This window comes from Echeneis naucrates, chromosome 13 (assembly GCF_900963305.1).
Source record: "Echeneis naucrates chromosome 13, fEcheNa1.1, whole genome shotgun sequence".
In the NCBI taxonomy this organism is placed as follows: Eukaryota; Metazoa; Chordata; class Actinopteri; order Carangiformes; family Echeneidae; genus Echeneis; species Echeneis naucrates.
The window spans coordinates 319,136-337,719 of NC_042523.1; the positions used below are offsets into that span (position 1 = coordinate 319,136).

The 18,584-nt window shown below is 40.6% G+C and overlaps 1 protein-coding gene across 5 annotated transcripts in view; it reads left to right on the top strand.

The window, feature by feature from the left end:
* Positions 1-18,584, top strand: part of plekhg2 (pleckstrin homology domain containing, family G (with RhoGef domain) member 2) — a 104,755-nt gene that overhangs the window by 12,759 nt on the left and 73,412 nt on the right. For 4 of the 5 annotated variants that reach the window (XM_029518492.1, XM_029518494.1, XM_029518493.1 and 1 more), the window contains exon 2: positions 8,585-8,662. In XM_029518492.1, coding sequence (XP_029374352.1) covers positions 8,614-8,662 — 49 coding nt within the window. In that variant the 5' untranslated portion in view covers positions 8,585-8,613. Of the gene's footprint in view, positions 1-8,584; positions 8,663-16,305; positions 16,403-18,584 lie in introns of those variants that run through there. The other variant, XM_029518495.1, reaches the window with a different exon arrangement.

The following is an 18,584-nucleotide window of genomic DNA, read 5'->3' on the forward strand; positions in this document are numbered from 1 at the left end:
ACCTATAAAGATCAAAACTGTTTCAGTACCAGGCTGTGAACATGTTTATTTTTGCAGTTAAGTTGGACATTTTAACAAGTGTGTCTCTTCAGTGTTACTGTACCCTCATGTTTCTAGTGGTGGAGGAAGTACACTGTACTTCAGTAAAAGTAAGAAAATACTTGTCTTGCCTTGGCATGTTCCAAGCCATAAATGCCATTAACAGAGAAGACCTTCAAAAGTTATGTTATTATAAAAACAGCCTTCTAATGCAAAACCATTGTGTTATATTGACTGCAGTAAACACATTCAAGTCAAAATGTTCATGGTTTCCACTGAGAAGTTGCAGGTGTTGCATAGCAACATGTTAGATACAAATTACCATGAATTTCTGTTATGATAAGTGAACGTACTACGTACTAATCAGCAGCACAAAACCCACTGCAAATGGCAGCGGTCATACATTTTTTTGCAGCGGTCATTATAAGAAATATTAGATGGTCCCTTCAATTCAATAGAATTCTCTGCAGTGTTCTGTGGAACCGTATAATAGCTTAAAATAAGACAAACAAACAATAAAACCCGCATTGTGTAACGCAACACATTGTACAATTGTAGTGGAGTAGAACGTATTGATATTTGCCATAAAATGTAGTGAAGTAAAAGGCAAAAGTATCCACAACTAAATCTACTTAAGTACATAAACATGAAACACGTACTTAAGTACAGTAACTAAGTCCTTTGTTAGATTCCACCACTGCATGATTAAGTCCTAGGGGTTGATGCTTGGTAAATATATGTAGAGTCCTTTTCGATTCTATTGACTTGGCTGCAAGCTTTGTCTCCTAGTCCTTTGTTCTGGTTCACAAATTGAATAATGATTTATACAAACTGCTGAGAATAGAAACAACAGACCAGAGGTATGCAAATTTATGAGTGTTAACCAAAGCTGTCAAAAGTATCCACATTCATTGCTAAAGTAGAAGTATAGATACTAAGGTTTAAAAAGACTTCTGTAGAAGTTGATGTATCAACTCAAGCTTTTTACTTTAGTAAAAGTACTGGTTTCAAAACTACTTTAAGTATAAAAGTAAAAGTAAAGGGGAAGGAAATGCCATTAAGGACAAAAGCTTAGGCCTTGCTACAAGGTCCTATAGTGCACTACCCCACCTCCCCAAAAAACATTTTTTTCTGAAGGCCATAATGACTATCATATTAAAATGTTAATGTTGAACAATTTGGGATGCACCTGTTTCAGCCGTATTTATGCCCATTGAAAATGAACACATTTTATTACCATAACAAATCACCAGTGACCAGCTGATGGTGCCAACCAAGCTGTTGTTAGTGATTCAACATTTCCTGGAAATAACACACACATACACACAACCTAAATGAGGATCTACATGAGAGTTACAAATAGATTTTGTTCAGCTGCAAAAGTAGCTGGTTCTCAAAGTTCTAGCACCTTTAAATGGAGGAACTGATAATTTAAAAGGAAAAATGTTGCCTTCTGAGACTTTTAGAAATGGAGTTGTCTTGCTACAAATCACATCAATTGTAAATGTGGGGACTGCATATTGGCATAGTTTTATTCCTTGACATGTGCTTGTACAATGGGTTGACCTCTGCCTTTGAAGCATCAACTGTGGACACTAAATTGAGGTGGCAGGCGCAGCGTTGGTGCTTGGGTAGCTGGTATTCCAAGTAGTCATCCTCTTCCAACAAGGCAACAAATTCAACACCCTCAAGGCTTTCCTCTTCTTCATCCAAATCATCATTTTGGCCACCATCATCCTCTTCTCCATCGCCCTCTCCTACAGGTTCCGGATTGTTGTTCTTGTCAGTCTGCCCATAAACAAGTTTGATTTGTTGTCAGTTGTAGTGCGAACGATCTTCTCTCTGATACTGAATTCTGTGTGAATATCATTTAAGGCACCAGCCAGGGCAGCACAGGATCTCTACATGGCCCACCGTCCAGCAGTCTGTTGTTGTTGCTATGAACTCAGTTTCACTAAGGGCAGCTTTCAGATTTCTTTTAATTTCAACGGAGGCCTTTGTGACTTTGTTAACAACAGTATTACATGTCATGGCATTTGTATTTGGCTGAAGATGTTGCACAAGCTCAGTGAAGCCCTGTTGCTGAACAATGTGGTGTATCTTCTGTGGAGCAAATCAGTGCAAAGACAGATTGTGGTTCATATTATTTCTCTCAAACCACAAGCTGAGACTATCTAGGACTTCTGCTGTATTAAATGTCATGCTGGGAGTTCATGAATGAAGGTCAGACTACAAGTTAGGGAGTAGTTTCAAATCAAATCAGATTTAATTGTATAACACCAAATCATAACAAAGTTACATCAAGGCACTTTACATATAGAGCAGGTCTAGACCAAACTCGTTATAAAATTATTTAGAGACCCAACAGATCACTGATATATACAATTATGTTGAGCAGACCAGAATATTGACACTGTTTTAGGACCGCAAGCAGCTACTGGCATGACCGAAAAGTAGCATTATTGATGAGATGGTCTGACTAAATAAATTTTTAACTGATAGTTGGGGCTATCCTGCGATACTCTTTACAAGGACCCTTTGTAGGACTCTTTATAAAGTCTGCCACACACAGGCGTGTGCATTATCATACATGGACAGGATCATCATGCCTATCCTTAGTACATGCTCAACCAGCTGAGACTATAGCTTTGCACAATGAACTTACAAATATTACATATAGCAATAATATAAGCTCAGATAACATTTGGCTAAAGTTGAATTTCAAATCTCAGGCGGAGCCCACCAAACAAACTGGAAATAGTGAATCATAGCCAAGCTGCTACTGCTGGCAAGCAAACCATACCATGTCTTGGCATGTTCTAAGCCATAGAAAACATTGCAAATATACCATTAGTATGTTATTTTTTATTATTATTATTTTTTTTTGTTGATAATCAACTAATAATAACAAACTTTCAGCTTACTTCTTTTTCAAATTAGACGACAAGTCAGGCCATCAGCTCATGATACTTGAGCGCGCCAATGAAAACATGCTGAATTGAAATGGGAGTAATTAGGCTATTTTGAAAATGTAAGGAGTAGAAGTAAAAAGTCAGCTGAAAAATAATTACTCCAGAAAAGTATACCCAAAATTTCTACTTAAGTCAGGTAAGGAAGTATTTGTACTTCGTTACTTGACACCACTGGTGTTAACAGAGTGAGGTCAGAAGCAAGAGACTTCCTCCAGGGTATTCAGTTTTTTTTTTTTTTTTTTTTTTAAATTCAACTGGAACCACTGTTTTGAGAAATAGTGACCCCAAGTAAAGTGAGACCACATCCATCGGCCAAGTCATCTCCTTGATTAAATGAAACCATTTGGATGAAAATGTCAGAGGGTTGAAAGACATTGGAAATCTACCAAGCTCCATGTTCATTGCCTTCACTACAGATAGCTCTAATAGAATATTCTATTCTACATCATAAACAACATTCTCCCTCCAGTGCATCCTAGCTTACCTGTTTCCTGATACAAGGTCTGCAACAACTTTCTCTAAACCTTTGTAAACATGATGAAAAATGTTGGAGTATGCATAACACACAATTCTGCTCCTGTTCAACCTGACCATCAATCATGGACTGTTTCACCCTCATTTCTAAGCAAGACTTCTTCAGGTGGAGAACAGCATGAAAACCCTTGTCAAGCCTGATAGATACTTATCTGTTTCAAATGTACTGGGTTCCTTGACTGTTGTAGTAAATGTTCACTGACAGTGTGTGTTCACTTTTATCACAGAGCTAAGCCTTTGCTGCCACCATGCTTCTACAACACAAAAGGTGTTTCTGTGTGTCTATATCCCTCCCTGGACCAGTGGCCTGTCCTGACTTTGTGGTGTCTCACTGGGTAGTGCTCATTATGTGTGCGTGTGTGTGTGTGTTTGGTCATGTGCATGTCTGTTCATGACCTTCTACATTCTACAGTGTCTTCAGAAATTGCTCACTGATATGGTTCTCTGTGATTTTATGGTTTCCACTGTGTTCATTTTATGTGGCTTGTTGTGTAGGTCTCTCAGAAAGTACATTGTGTCATAGATTCTTTCCTAAATTATTACCATTAAAATTATCATAAAGAGATTGACAATGACTGACAGACTGATGATGCAGGGAAAAAAAATGTCAAACTCAGTTTGCATGATTGTTGCTGTCCTCAGCTCTGTGGTCAAAGACTCTTCATGTCTCAGTGCATTTCTGACACGATAGCATCATAGCAGTCACAAGACATTCATCCTTAAAGCTGATACTATACACTGTGAAACCAAGTGTCTCCTCTCGTGATTAGCTTTCATGCCAGCTCTGAAGCTCAAATCTGTTGGGACTCCAAACCACAAAATTTCAATCACTTCCTCAGTGTTTCACTCTCTTTTCTCTGCTCTGATTGAAAGCAGAGAAAAGGACACTGTACATATGGTTAGCTAAACTCAGATATACATGTGGCAAACTGATTGCTTTTAGACTATGGTCTTAGTAGTGACAGTGTCTTGGTTGAGCAGAAAACACAGGAAGTATGGTCTACATTCAGGCCTTTCTGTCTCTGCACGTACAAAGAACAAGGCTTTTACAAAAGAGCAAAGCACAATGCAAATGTCTTTAACAGTTTCAGACCCACACAGCTGCCATTTTCCTGTCAGGCTGATTGAACAGCAAATACGCTTGCCACAACTGTGTTGGTGTTAAAATGAGGTGAGGCCCAGCTCATTGTTCTGGAAAATAAGTGTCAAATGTCTGGAGACTGTCATAGACCCCTTCTGAGAAGACCTAAGTATAATGCAGAACACTTTAAGGACCAATAAACATGGGAGCCAGTTTTCCTTCATCAGTCTCAAAAGGGAAATCCTCAAATGATAGCCAAACCAGCAGAGTAGGGGAATTATGGGCATAGTCCATCCAAGAGAGCTGCTTTCTCCAAGTGGAGGGGTTCCGGTAGGCAACACAGACCAGGGCCACTTCCAAGTCCTTGTTGACCTGCTCAGTCTGACCGTTAGTCTGTGATGTGTGGCCATGGGTGGCTCGTGGACCAAAGAGGCAGACACTGAATGACAATCAACAAAAGTGGCTTTATTGTAGAGGAAAAATAAGGTGGAAAGGCTGGGGATCCGATGAGGCTGGGCCGGGGAAGTTGGGTCCAGGAGATGGCTTGGGTGAGGAAACAAGGAGCAGGAGGCCCGGGATAGGAGCGGGTCCAGAGAGGCAGCAAGCGGGACAGGCTTGAAAGAATGAATGAGAGAAATTGATGTTACCTTCATCCGTTACCTTAACTGTACTATTACCGTGCACAGGTGAATCTGGTGGCTCTGGTGAGTCCGATGAACCTCGGGTGGTGATCTCCGGATCCCGGAACAGCTGGCTGTTGACATATAGTTTTCATATATAGTGTACATAGTACACTAGTATAGTATATAGTGTCATTTTTCAGAGACATGTTGAGTAAGTAGGCAGCACAGCAGCATAGTGGTGTCATCCCACAATAAGAAGGCACTGTCCAAAGACATGCATGTCTAGGTTAACTCTAAATTGACCGTAGCTGTGAATGCAAGCGTGAGTGGTTGTTCATCTCTGTTTGTCTTTGTGTGTTGACCCTGTGATGAACTGGCGACCTATCTGCCCTCCCCCGGAATGTTGGCTGTGATTGGCTCCAGAAGATGGAAGAAGTCACAAAATCTGAACCCTGAACCCGAAATTTAAATAGATACATTTATTACAAATCTATCTGCCACGACTTTGCTCAATGTGATCCCTGAACACAGTTCAAGACACAAAAAAATTAATAAGCGTAAATATCTAGACAAGATATACACACTACATTTAAATTCCTTTTAAATAAATAGTGACTTTAATCAGGAAAAACTATGAACCTGGGACACAGAGTCTGTACCGTGTATGTTGGATCAGTTGATGCTGACACAAATGGCCACTAATCTGTGAAGCTCAATGATGAGGACAGTCATCAATTTATTTCTCTGTGATCCATATAAACATGGACCCTGATACAAACAGGGGAAATATTAACACACACACACACACACACAGATAGTTATTCCCGGCTGTGTGTTTTAATTCTCATGTTTTTGAGCTCTCTGGTCTGCAGACATACTGGGTCATTAACACACAAGTATGACTAATCATTATGAATATTTTTGGCAAATTGCATCATCTGAATATTTAATTACACACATAAATCTCTCTTTTCTCTTCGTCACATCACCTGTTGGTGTCTGATCCCTTTATTCTGCCTGGACACAACTAGCACAACTAGTGTTTAGTATTAATATAGTATTGGTATCAGTATATTATAGTTGTTTCTAATTCTCTGATGATTAAATTTCTTATTGCAAGCTTACCTGAAACAAGAAAATAGAGGAGAACAAATGCTTTGTTGTGCAATAGATAGGGCGTTGGAATTCTAGACATGAAAAGGCCAAGATTTCTAAGCTTGTGGAGTTGGATTTTACCACAGTCCTAATCTTTTCAGATAATACACTGACAGCGAATTAGACCTGTAGAGGAGATTGATTGAAGGCATTCAAAGGTTGCAGGTTAGAGTCCCACAAGAGTGGATTTCTATATCGGGCACATTGTCTAAAACTGGTACCTATTAACTTCTGGAATTTGGCTGCTCAATGCATTTCAGCCATCATGTCTCTATTGTAGATGGCACGCATATCACAAACCCTGACACCTGGAAAACCTGACTTTGTGATAGCGCACGAATGAGAAAAGGGCAACATGGATAAAGGGTAATCATAAATTGTGTAATAATAATAATGAATAATAACAGCAACAACAATAATAACATTATTATTATCAAAGCTGATGAAGAGTGTGGCGCATTACAAGGTGAAAATTGGATTCAAGGACAAACTGTTTCCGGCCCTAGTCACCGTAGCTTCAGCTCAAGTGAAATTCCTGACATTCTTGGGTGCCACTTGCTGCAGCAACTATTCCATTTCAGCAGCAAACGACAACGACACACCTCCATGGATCTGATCTTTCACCACATAGGAACCTGGGGCAGCCCCTGTACAATTAAATGACCAGTCACCTCCTCCAGGGAGGAGCATCGGTCGACTCCCCTGGCTGAGCACAGAGTGCAGAAAAAAGAAATTGCCACTATTTCGCTGTCTTGTTTTCCCCCAAAACAGCAAAGTTGGGAAATACATGATCAGAAGAATCTACTTTCATAAATACTTTTCCTCATTAATTCCCCTGAGCCATGGCCCTGGTACGTGTGTCAGAGGGTTGAGAGACTTTGGAAATCTACCAACCTCCATGTTCATCGCCTTTACCACAAAGAGCTCTTATAGAAAACAGTAACCATGGATAAGATGCAAGGCCCTCATAAAATATCAACATGAAACATCAAGTTGACTTTTAACACTCATGTTAAGTATAAAACTGGCCAACAAGTTCACAATTTTTAACCTGTATTTTAGGTTGTCTTCATTAAGAAATATTAAGACCACTAAAGACCACTTTTTTTATAACATCTAACAGTGTGTCTTGAATATTTTAACTTGACTCTTGGAAACTTACTAAGCAGACTTAAGCAATCAATTACATTAAAATACCAGAAATCCATCATTCTTATAGATATAGGGGCAACACACACTGAGATCCGATAGTGGCCAAAACTGCAAAAACAAGACTGACTAGTAGTATACCATGAATACTTTAACTTGAATCTTGAAATTTACTACACAGACTTGAATGAGGTCAAGGCTCATTGTAACAATGGACAGAGTATTGGACTTCTAGCAGTGTTTGAATGAGGTCATCCAAAGGCTGTGGGTGTCCCACTAGAGCCGATTGCCACAGATGGCACACTGTATCAGACGCAGCACTCAAAGGCCGGTCATAGTTACAGAGCTGGGTTCAGGCAGAATCAGTCCGTTTAATACAGCAATCATCATTATTGTACATATACCTGCAAATGTTACTTTTAGTTCTTCATCTGTTTACCTTGTTATACATTACCATTGCTTTTATGAGCTATATACAGTAGCAGTCAAACATTTAGACACACTTTCCAAAAGTCTTCAAACTTTTGACTTGTACTGTATAGCTTTTTTACTCAATTACAATTGCCAGAAACTACACTATAACATCATATCATAGCTCACCACATACACAGTAGTGCTACTGTGCCTTACTACCTTTGGGATTAAAGACTGGTTGATCAACTCCTGGATCTGCTACAATGTTTCTAACTAAAAATCTAGGTCACTTGTGTACAGAAGCATACCAACAAACAGATTTCATTACTTTATGTAATATAGTAGACCACTTTTCTTCAAGCCAAACATGTATTTGTCCTGATACATTTTACAGAAGACAGCAAAAAAGTATTTTGTGATGCCTGTCCCACTGAACAAAGATATGCATAAAGTCTTTTCATCTCCTGCCTCTGTGCTTTTATGTTGTAAATTGTTTTGATAAGGAGGACGGGAGAGGAAAGCCGCTTTATGATGCTGTGTACTACAAATCTGAGAGGAACTACTGATAGAGTGGGTTGAGGTGGAGGTTACTCATTTCTCATGTTTTTTTTTTCCAGGTTTCTACTTCTTTTGACATCATCACACCATGCCTGAGGGTTCACGGTGGGGCAGCCAGAGATCACCTAGTAACACAGGTAAAAGGAAAGGGGCAATTTGGCTGTTTTTCCTCAAACAACCTCATCAGAAAAGCTCTGCAGTCATGGACATTTTGAACTGATGAAATATTACATTGAGACATTGGCTTGGCTTTACCAAATCCAGATTCATTTCAGCTCCACTTTCTCAAAGCTGCGACTTCGTGTCACAAAACCTGCGAGAGGTCAAGCAGACTGGGCTGGTATTGTACAGAACATGCGCACGCACGCACGCACGCACACACACACACACACCAGGCTCAGTAATTATGTGTAATTACACACAGTCACCATGCTGTTTAGTTGGCTTTCATAGTTCACTACACACACATACAGGCACATAAAATCAGAAACATGCCAGACTATGTTGCATTTCTGCACAGTCTAAAACAGTCTAATTAGAATACAGGCACCAGATTCATACATACACACACAGTTTTTGCACAGATCACTGATTGCTGCATTCATATAAAAGATACACACACCAATGTACTTTGTGTGTATAAAGTTGGGTGGTTGGTGTCAGTTAAATGTAGTAAATTTCTCTGCTTTTATGTATACAAGAACACACTCTCTCACACATACACACACACAAACACACATGCACAATAAAATACCACTCCAGATCTGTTGATTATAACCATAGAAAAGAAGGAGGCAGAAAATAGAGAGAACGCCCTCGATAAGGCTGCAGAGAAACAAGATGAACGATATAATAGAAGCACCGGAAAGGAGGAGAAAGGGAGGACTGCACCAGGAAAGGAGGAGGAAAAAGTGACAAAGGAGTGGAGGGGCAATCGAAGGAAGAATAAGGAGGAAAGCAGACGAGAAAAATATTTTTAGCTCCAGTTGTATTCCTGACTGCTTTCTGAAACCTTCCTTCTGCCAGCACTCCGATAACAAACAGCCAGTAATTACAGACAACAACCAGGACTCTCCGAGTCACTAAGTTAGTCTGCAGTATTAAAATAGGCCAGTCACAACAAATCACAGATCTTCATAGAAATGCAATGAAACGGCACAAGTTTCTCTGTTTTCATTTACATTTTGGTCGAATAGCACATATGCTTGAGTCATGGCTTTAAGAGAGTTCTCTAATTAACAAGCCATCTTTCTGCAGGTTATTTTGAACACTAGGTTTTTTTTTTTTTTTTTTTTTCAATAAACGATAGCTAGTGGTTATACTCATTATGATTGAAACAAAGGGAAAAGTACAGTGGTTGGTTATGGAAAGACTAAGTCCACCTAAGGAGGAGGTTGGAGTGGATTTATAGATCTACATAACCCAATGTTGGATTCAGCAATTTATGTTTTGCTGTCTCAGTGTGCAATCTTTACTCCTATTCATCTCCTCTTCTCCAAATATCCTTTCTTTGGTTAAAAAAAGAGATGCCCCAGTTCGAAACTGTAGTTCTTGTTTTCAAGAGAACCAGCTTTGGGTTTCATTCAGACTTTTTGGAATATTTGAAAGGGGCATGTTTAAGATAGTATGGTACAGTACGTGGCTTTTAAACACATTTCATTATCATAATCTGGGCTGGGCTGATTCTTTATTAGTGACCTGTGTGTAGTGACATGTGGCCAAAAAAATGAAGTCTAATGAGAAGTGTTTCTTGTGTTAATGACTGAAAAATAATGTGAATATGTAATTATTTCAGAGAAAAAGGGAAATATTTCTAAAAGGTTATGTGGTTTATTTTGGAGTATTGGTGGCTAGTAAGCATAAATGTTTTCTGTGCAGGAAATTTGAAATCTGAGAATGTAGATCTTGTCACCTCATCTAAAAGTTAAAGGTGCCATGTTATACACCTTTGGTGTGAAGTGTTGATTTCCATAAAAAGAAGAGTTTATGGGATTATAAGAACGAAAAACCAACCCCGTGTATAGAGAGAATCTGAGCCAAGAAGAACAAGAGTTGAAGAGATAAAAATCTAACTGAATGGCTTAGCCGTGATTTTGTGTGGCTCAGTAAACTGGAACCAAGTTTACACTGGGAGCAAGGCAGAAATCTGCAAAATGCAAAAAGTTAAATTTTATAGAATTTTGTTAATTCATACATAATCTCTCGAACAGCATTTCATTTCTGATAATGCGTTGCACACTCATGTTCAATAAAAGGCTAAAATAAATTTTTTAAAAGTTTCAATCCAGCTGTCAATGCTGATTAGGAAAATAACAGTGAGGTATTTTCCTTACAGTACTGCAGGTCCGCGCAGCTGAAGCAGCTCCCATTTTGCGTGCATTTATGTTCTGTCATGACATCTTAAGAAATGTCAGGACTAAAACTTCAGTGTGTTACATCACAGTCAAACACATAATGACAGTGAGTGAGAAACTGCACTCTTATTACTGTAATCATACACTCACTGGAATCTTTTCCACCTTATAGTTTCACAGCAGGTATTTAAAGTAGAATTCCACCTTAAAATTACATTCACAGTTTAGTGGCCTTTGACAAAACATGGATAGTTTCGCAATGAGCCTTTGTCAGCCTCTCATTTAGCTAGGGCCTATATATATATATATATATATATATATATATATATATATATATATATATAAAAATAACATTTTTAGACTGGTAAAAAAGGTATTTAAAGTGTCAGAAATTACATTTCATTCAATTTTTTTCCTTATACACTAATACAGCTTTAGGCCATTTTAAAGAACATAAGATACAGTTTTCTTGGAGAAAATCAGATAACATGCATTAAATGTTTCAATGGAGATTAAATCTACCATGTTATCTTTTCATTTTGCAGCAGTGATCACAAAGTGACCTCAGACATTCAGTTCCCTGCGTGGATAGATCATGGTTTAGGGCGGATATGTTACACAACCCATAAGACCGAGGCACGCGCTCCCCTTGATGTGGAGTTAAAAGCTCATGTTACTGTCACACTTTACAAGTAAATTTGAAAATGAGCAGGCAGTGGTGCTTTATTTTTTTATGTTTGTTTGAAGATTCCCCACTTATTCAGGGACAGTGGCGGTAAAGAGTGTGCGGCCTTAAATGTTGTTAGGGTGAAACTTGCATCTGCCTCAAAAGATACTGCTCTATTACTTATTTAGTCATTGGTATAAAATCATCTAAACTTCTGTAGCATCTTTAGAAATATATTTACTGAGAAAATAGCAATGTGTTCAATACTTCTTTTACCCGCTGTATGATGGCTTCACCCGATCCGGTGCCTACCCTGAGATAGATGTCCTTGTGGTATCCTTATCAGAAGCCCAAATCACCTCAACTGGCTCCTTTCCATGCAAAGGAACAGAAGTTTGACTCAGAGTCTCCCCTGGATGGTTGAGCTTCTCACCCTATCTCTAAGGGAGAACCCAGCTACGGGGAAAACCCATTTCAGCCGCTTTTATCCACAATCCTGTTCCTTTGGTCATGACCCATCACTCATGACTATATTTGAGGTTAGGAACAAAAAGAATTTAGAGAAACACAAGAAACTTGTGCGACAAAAAATGGACCAGACTCAGTGATCACCTTCCTAGCAACAAACTTTCACACTGCTCTATGTTCCCTACAGACAATATCCAACTAGGCCAGTGAGCGGTGATAGCGATCATGTCTTTGGTGTCATCAGGTGGGAACCTCCTTTCACCGGTGTTTCGTCTAGTTAGGCCCACAACACCTCCAGAAGGCTAGACCGTGAACACTGGCGTCCCAGAGTCACCCCCTAATGCCAGCCATCACCACTCCTCACACAAAGACAACTATCTCAAACAGCACTACTATCACCTACTCTGACCTCTCACCAACTGCACCAGTGAAAGCGGGGTGGGGATACAGACCCTGGTTCGGGTAGGGGGGAGAAATATAAGAGGTGGAGATAAAAGAAGGCTGAGATACAGACCCTGGTTCGGGGAGAGGGCATGAAAGTATAGAGGGTGCAGGAGGTGGAGGCAATACAAGCTGCATTAGTAGATTCAGCAACTAAACTCACCTAAATGGTCCTATACTCAAACAACACTCCAACCCAGGCCAGCTCACCTATACTAACTGCATGGTGTCAAAGAGGCACAAACACAAAAGGAACTATCTCAAGCACCACTGTCAACTACTCTAACCTCTCACCAATTGCACCAGTAAAAGCGGGGTGGGGATACAGACCCTGGTTCGGGTAGGGGGCATGAAAGTATAGAGCGTGCAGGAAGTGGAGGCAATACAAGCTACACTAGCACACTAGCAGATTCAGCAACTAAATTCACCTGAACAGCCAAAGCCAACACTCCAACAAAGGCCAATTCTCCTAGGCTAACCGCATGGTGTCGAAAAGGCACAAACACAAAGAACTATTTCAAGCAACACCACTGTCAACTACTCTAACCTCTCACCAATTGCACCAGTGAAAGCGGGGTGGGGATACAGACCCTGGTTCGGGTAGGGGGCATGAGAGTATAGAGGGTGCAGGAGGTGGAGGCAGTACAAGTACAAAACAATCCTATATATAAGTAAAATCAACACACCAACACAGGCCAACTCACCTGGACTAACCGCATGGTGGCAAAGAGGCTCAAACAGCCCACACCCCCACTTAAATACACTTCCCCTTCCTGGATTTCTTCCTCTGCTTCTCCCTAGAGTCTGTCTATCTTGAGAGCTCCCCCTGCTGGGCCCCCAGCTACTATTACCTCTTCTAACCCAAATCCACTGACTAGATCTTACTGCCTCATCTGACATTTCCTTCACTATTTTCCTCACCCTCTGTCTCCTTCCTCCTAACTCCCTCAACAAAGCAACAGCAGATCTTGCTACAAACCCTCTATATCCTACTGCCACTGGACAAATCCTAACCTTCCATCCTCGCTGCCCAGCATCCTTACCTAGATCTGCATACCTGAGCTTTTTCCTTTCATATGCTTCTTCAACTGAATTCTCCCACGGCACAGTCAGCTCTATGAAATATACTTTCTTTCTACTCCTAGACCACAAAACTATATCAGGCCTTAGCTTTGTGCAGGCTATTTCCTGGGGAACAACAAGCTTTCCTCCTAAATCTACCTGCATCTCCCAGTCACTAGCATCCTCTAAACTGCCTTGCTTCCTTATTATCTTATTAACTTTCCCTCCTTCCTGCACAAACTGTATTGCAACTCTCTTTGTCTTAGACCCTCCTAAAACTGCCTGCCTCCGTATATCTTCAATGCCTGCAGCTAAGCTTTTTAAAACCTGGTTATGTCGCCACGTATATCGGCCTTGTGAGAGACTAACCTTACAACCTGACAAGATGTGTTTTAAAGTTGCAGTACCTGAACACAACGAATATACTGGGTCTCCATTTACCCAGAGTTTTAGGTTCTGGGGAGTTGGCAAAACATCATATGTTGCCCCTATCAAAAATCTAATCCTACTTTCCTCCATACTCCACAGCTCTTTCCAACTAAGCTTTTTCTTCTCTACACCTTCCATGTTCAACCACTGTCCCTGCTTAGCCTGAGCCACTGCCCTCGCACCTCTTAATATTTCCTCCTGTCTACGAACCTGCTCCACAGCTAGCTTCCTCTTCTCTTTGGGACCTGCTCTTACTTGTAGACCGAGAGCTTTGCCTTCTGGCTCAGCTCCCTTTTTGTGACAATGGTGCAGTGCAGCGATTCAACCTCACGCTCCAGTGTTCCCTCACTCGTGAACAAGACCCGAGATATTTGAACCCCTTCACATTGGGCAAGAACTCATCCCCCCTACCTGGAATAGGCAAGAAATCAGTTTCTTACTGAAAACTATGGCCTCAGATTTAGGGGTTGTGATCTTCATCCCTGCCACATCACACTCAGCCATTTGCAAAACGATGTAATCGTCTGGCTATCGACCTGTAACCCCTCCTCACCATGGCTGCACCTCAAAATCCTGTCCATGAATATCACAAACAGAATTGGGGACAAGGCCCAGCCTCCACACCACATCCACCACAAACGAGTCTGACTTACTGCAGAGTATTTGCACACAGCTCTCGCTTTGGACAGATAGGGATGGCCCACAAAAGTGACCCCCTCAGCCCATACTCCCACAGCACTTCCCACAGAACATCCCTTAGAACCTGGTCAAACACTTACTCCAAATCCACAAAGCAGATGCGGACCGGGAGATGGAATATACAGGCCACCTCAAGCATCCCTGCGAAAATAAAGAGCTGGTTCATTGTTCCATGACCAGGATAAAATTCACATTGTTCCTCTTCATCCTGGGGTCTGTTGTGGAAATTCTCTGCTGCTGGTGAAGAATGAAATAGAGACTTTTTCCAGCCGACAAGTTTTTATTTTCTTTGCAAAGAAAAGGTCAATCATCACATGAGCGGTAAAAATGAAGAAAGACCCCAAGCATGGGGAGAGCTAAACATATATACTTGAGGAATGCCCCCCAACTCAAAAGGTTTATTTTCACACCCTCTAGTTTGATGTAGGTGTCGGGGCCGACTCCCTGGGGTGTGGTGGGGGTGTGATTTGGGTTAGGTGACCTTGCAAGCCCAAACAAGTATATCGGGTAAACTGGGAATGTCTCAGGGAGGCTCCTGTCCAAGCAGCCTTCATCCTCACACTACCAAAAGAGTTTTTCCCACATCCCTGTGGAGAATTTGGCATCGAACCAGCATGGTCGATGTTCAAAGCTTCCATTGTTGAAGCTACAGAGGTGTCCTGTGGTCCAAGGGTCTTGGGTGCCTCAAGGGAAGGTAGGAGGAAGGAAGGAAATGGGACTATCCAAGCAAGGATGGAACCCTATTGACTTTAACTGAGGAGGTGATAGGAAGGTGGAAAGAGCACTTTGGGGAACTTCTGAACCCCACTGATCCACTGTAAGGGCTTGGGGATTAGACTGGAGGATGAAGGGGAATCAACTTTTGCTTGTCAAAATGTGGCTAGCACTTAAGTCTAATAATAGAAAACCAATCAAGTTCAGATCGGGGAGGATGTTCCTCCCAGTCACGCCCCTCCAGGTATCTCTGTCATTGCCAATGTACAGGCCAAAAGTTTGGACACACCTTCTCATTCAAATGAATAGGAAAGTGTGGTCAAACTTTTGGCCTGTACTGTACGTGTAGAAGTCTCCCAGCAGTACGACAAAGTTCCCAACCCTGGGGACTAGTGAGTATCCCCACACCCGTCTGGCGCCTCATGCCCTTGGCAACTCCAGAGAATAATAATGTCCAACCCCCGCCCAGGATTTTGGATGCAGAGCCTATGTGTGACAGTAAGCCCCACCAGATACAACCGGTAGTGCTCCACCTCGCACCCAAGCTCTGGCTCCTTCCCCACCAGAGAGGTGACATTCCATTTCCCAAAAGCCAGCCTCCGTGGCCTGGGTCTGGGATTTGCCTTGGGAGGCCCTAACAGGACCAGATGGCTCCCAACAACACAACTCCACCATGATAAGATGATTGTTGCCGGAGAGATTAGTTCCAACAGTCTTATCAATGTCTTTGATCACTGATCCAGAATACACCTCCATTAACCCTAATATTGGAATTTCTCCTGAGATTAATCAAGTATTTCTGAATCTGATTCTGATCCTTTCAGAGATTAGTTTTCAAACCAGACAAACCACATCCTGTGTTTCAAGTCAAGTGCACAAGTTTCCACTTTGCAAGGAACACACCTACACACACACACACACACACAGTGTACTGAATGACAGGAAATCATAGTTGAGTTACTGACTGAGTCAAGTGATAAAACAAACAGCACATGAGGACTAACTGACACATGCACACCCTGGCACACAGAAAACTTCAAACTGTAAGTAACTTGCTGTGTCACACATTTGTAATTGTGTATCTGCATGTTTCTACTTTATCGTCTGCTGGTTTGCATTCAAGTTAGGTGGCCATGTGTGTGAAAGCATATATAAAACTACTGTATTTTTGACATTGTTGATGTTTTACACTTAAGTATGTTCAGTTCATTTGTTTCCATATTCAAAATAAAAGTGAAAATCTCAATTAATTGAAAAGTGAAAAGTGCAAATCTGCATCACAGGTAAATATTTTTGTCACAGGTTAACTGCTACATGTTGATTGTGTTTTGGTATATTCTGATGCTTATTTACTTAAAGAAAAAGCTGCTCATTCATGAAGAGTGAGGTTGTGAACCCTGGTCACATCTTTATGTTCAACCAAATGATTAGTCAGTCAGTCACTCAGTCAGAGGAGAAGAATTAATTTTCATAGGTTGATTGGGTTAAGGCAGCAAGGCAGCAGAGTTGTTAGCACTGTTGCCCCACAAAAAGAAAAGCAGGTTCAGTTCCTGGGCCTGGGGTCTTTCTGTGCAGAGTTTGCATGTTCTCCCCTTGCCTGTGTGGGTTTCCTCCTACAGTCCAAAGACATCATGTTTAGGTTAATTGGTGACTCTAAATTGTCCGTAGGTCTGAGTGTGAGTAGTTGTTTGTCCTGCAATGGACTGGTGACCTGTCCAGAGTGAGCTGGGATTGGCTCCAGAACCCCCTGTCACCCAGAAACAGTTAAGCTAAAGAAGATGAGTGAATATTTGGATAGAGTTTTCCTTCTTTGGAATGGACAGATTTTCCTGATGTATCCAAGTCTGATTCGACAGAGTTTAGATCTTATTTTCCTCTTTCTCTTTCTTTGCATTTTTCTCTTCTCACACTCTCTTGGGCGGTCATTTGTGAACATTCCATTTTACTCTTGGCTGATACGATAAATTCAGGATGAGGTCGGCACTCACCCATGTCAGCACTGTTTATAACACACTGAGTCATTTGGGTTTTTTTGTTGGATAAGAGCCAGACCTGATTAAAGACAGTGGGAGTGATTGTGAAAGAAAGAAAAGGCCAGTGATATCAGCGGGGATCAGCTGGTCTGTTGTTGAATGAGTTCAGATTAATACAGAAACAGTGGTGAGAGTTGTTAAATGTTTATATTGATGTGTTTTCTTCAGACCAGTGAAATAATATATATATATATACAATAAGCAAGTGAACCAGAAAACTTGTGTTAGAGTGGTTTGGTTTTGAAACAGTCATGTCTTATTAGTGGTTAATGACCCAACATGCATCCATGTTGTGAAAATATTACATCTGTCTCAATGTCCATATTTATTTCGAGAAAAGGTTTTGTGTTCCATGGTGATAGAAGGATGAAGTGGACACCAGGAGACGATGACAGTGACATGACTCTTCTTTGGGGCTAAATTATGTCATTTAAACTAATTCAGTTTTGAAATCCCACAGTCAGTCTGGTTTACAGTGGACCACCCTCGTCTTGGATTATCATATTAACAATCTCACCAGATTGAACAAACTGAAAGTTTCTGTGTTGTGCACTATAGAGAAAGAGAGATGTTTTTTTAAGACAGGAAATGTGACTGAAGCCAGTGATATGGCAGAAACACACACACACACACACGCAGACAGACATGCATGTACACACACTGACTCATGCATTTGCGATAATGTCTACTCAGAAGTTACAGAAATGTGAATGTCATGGCTAAAGAATGGTATAGCTTTAGCTACTCAGTGAGTGTGTGTGAGGCATCATTTTGGCAGTTTGTATTTGGGAAAAATCTGTCAAAAACAACTTAGTTAAATCTGAATATTCATATTTATCTTATCATGACATTTAACTTTTCTCCCTTGCTGTCAGATAGATATTGATATGGTGTTACACCTCTACTATGAAAGCAGTGATTGACAGTACATTGTACTGTAATGAAAAGTGTCCTGTCTTCATGTGCTTTCATGTGTGAGTTTTAGATTTTATCTAAAACTCTAAAAAAAAAAAAAAAAAAAAAAAAAAAAAAAATCTGTTTATGGTTGAGGTTTGACCTTCTCACTCAAAACAAATATTTTATTGTTTGCGTTCTCTATGTGTTCTCATTGCCCATCAATTCACACTTATTTTTATTGTATTATTAGACATTGTTAGTGTAAATTTTTTTTTATTATTATTAGTGAAAAAAT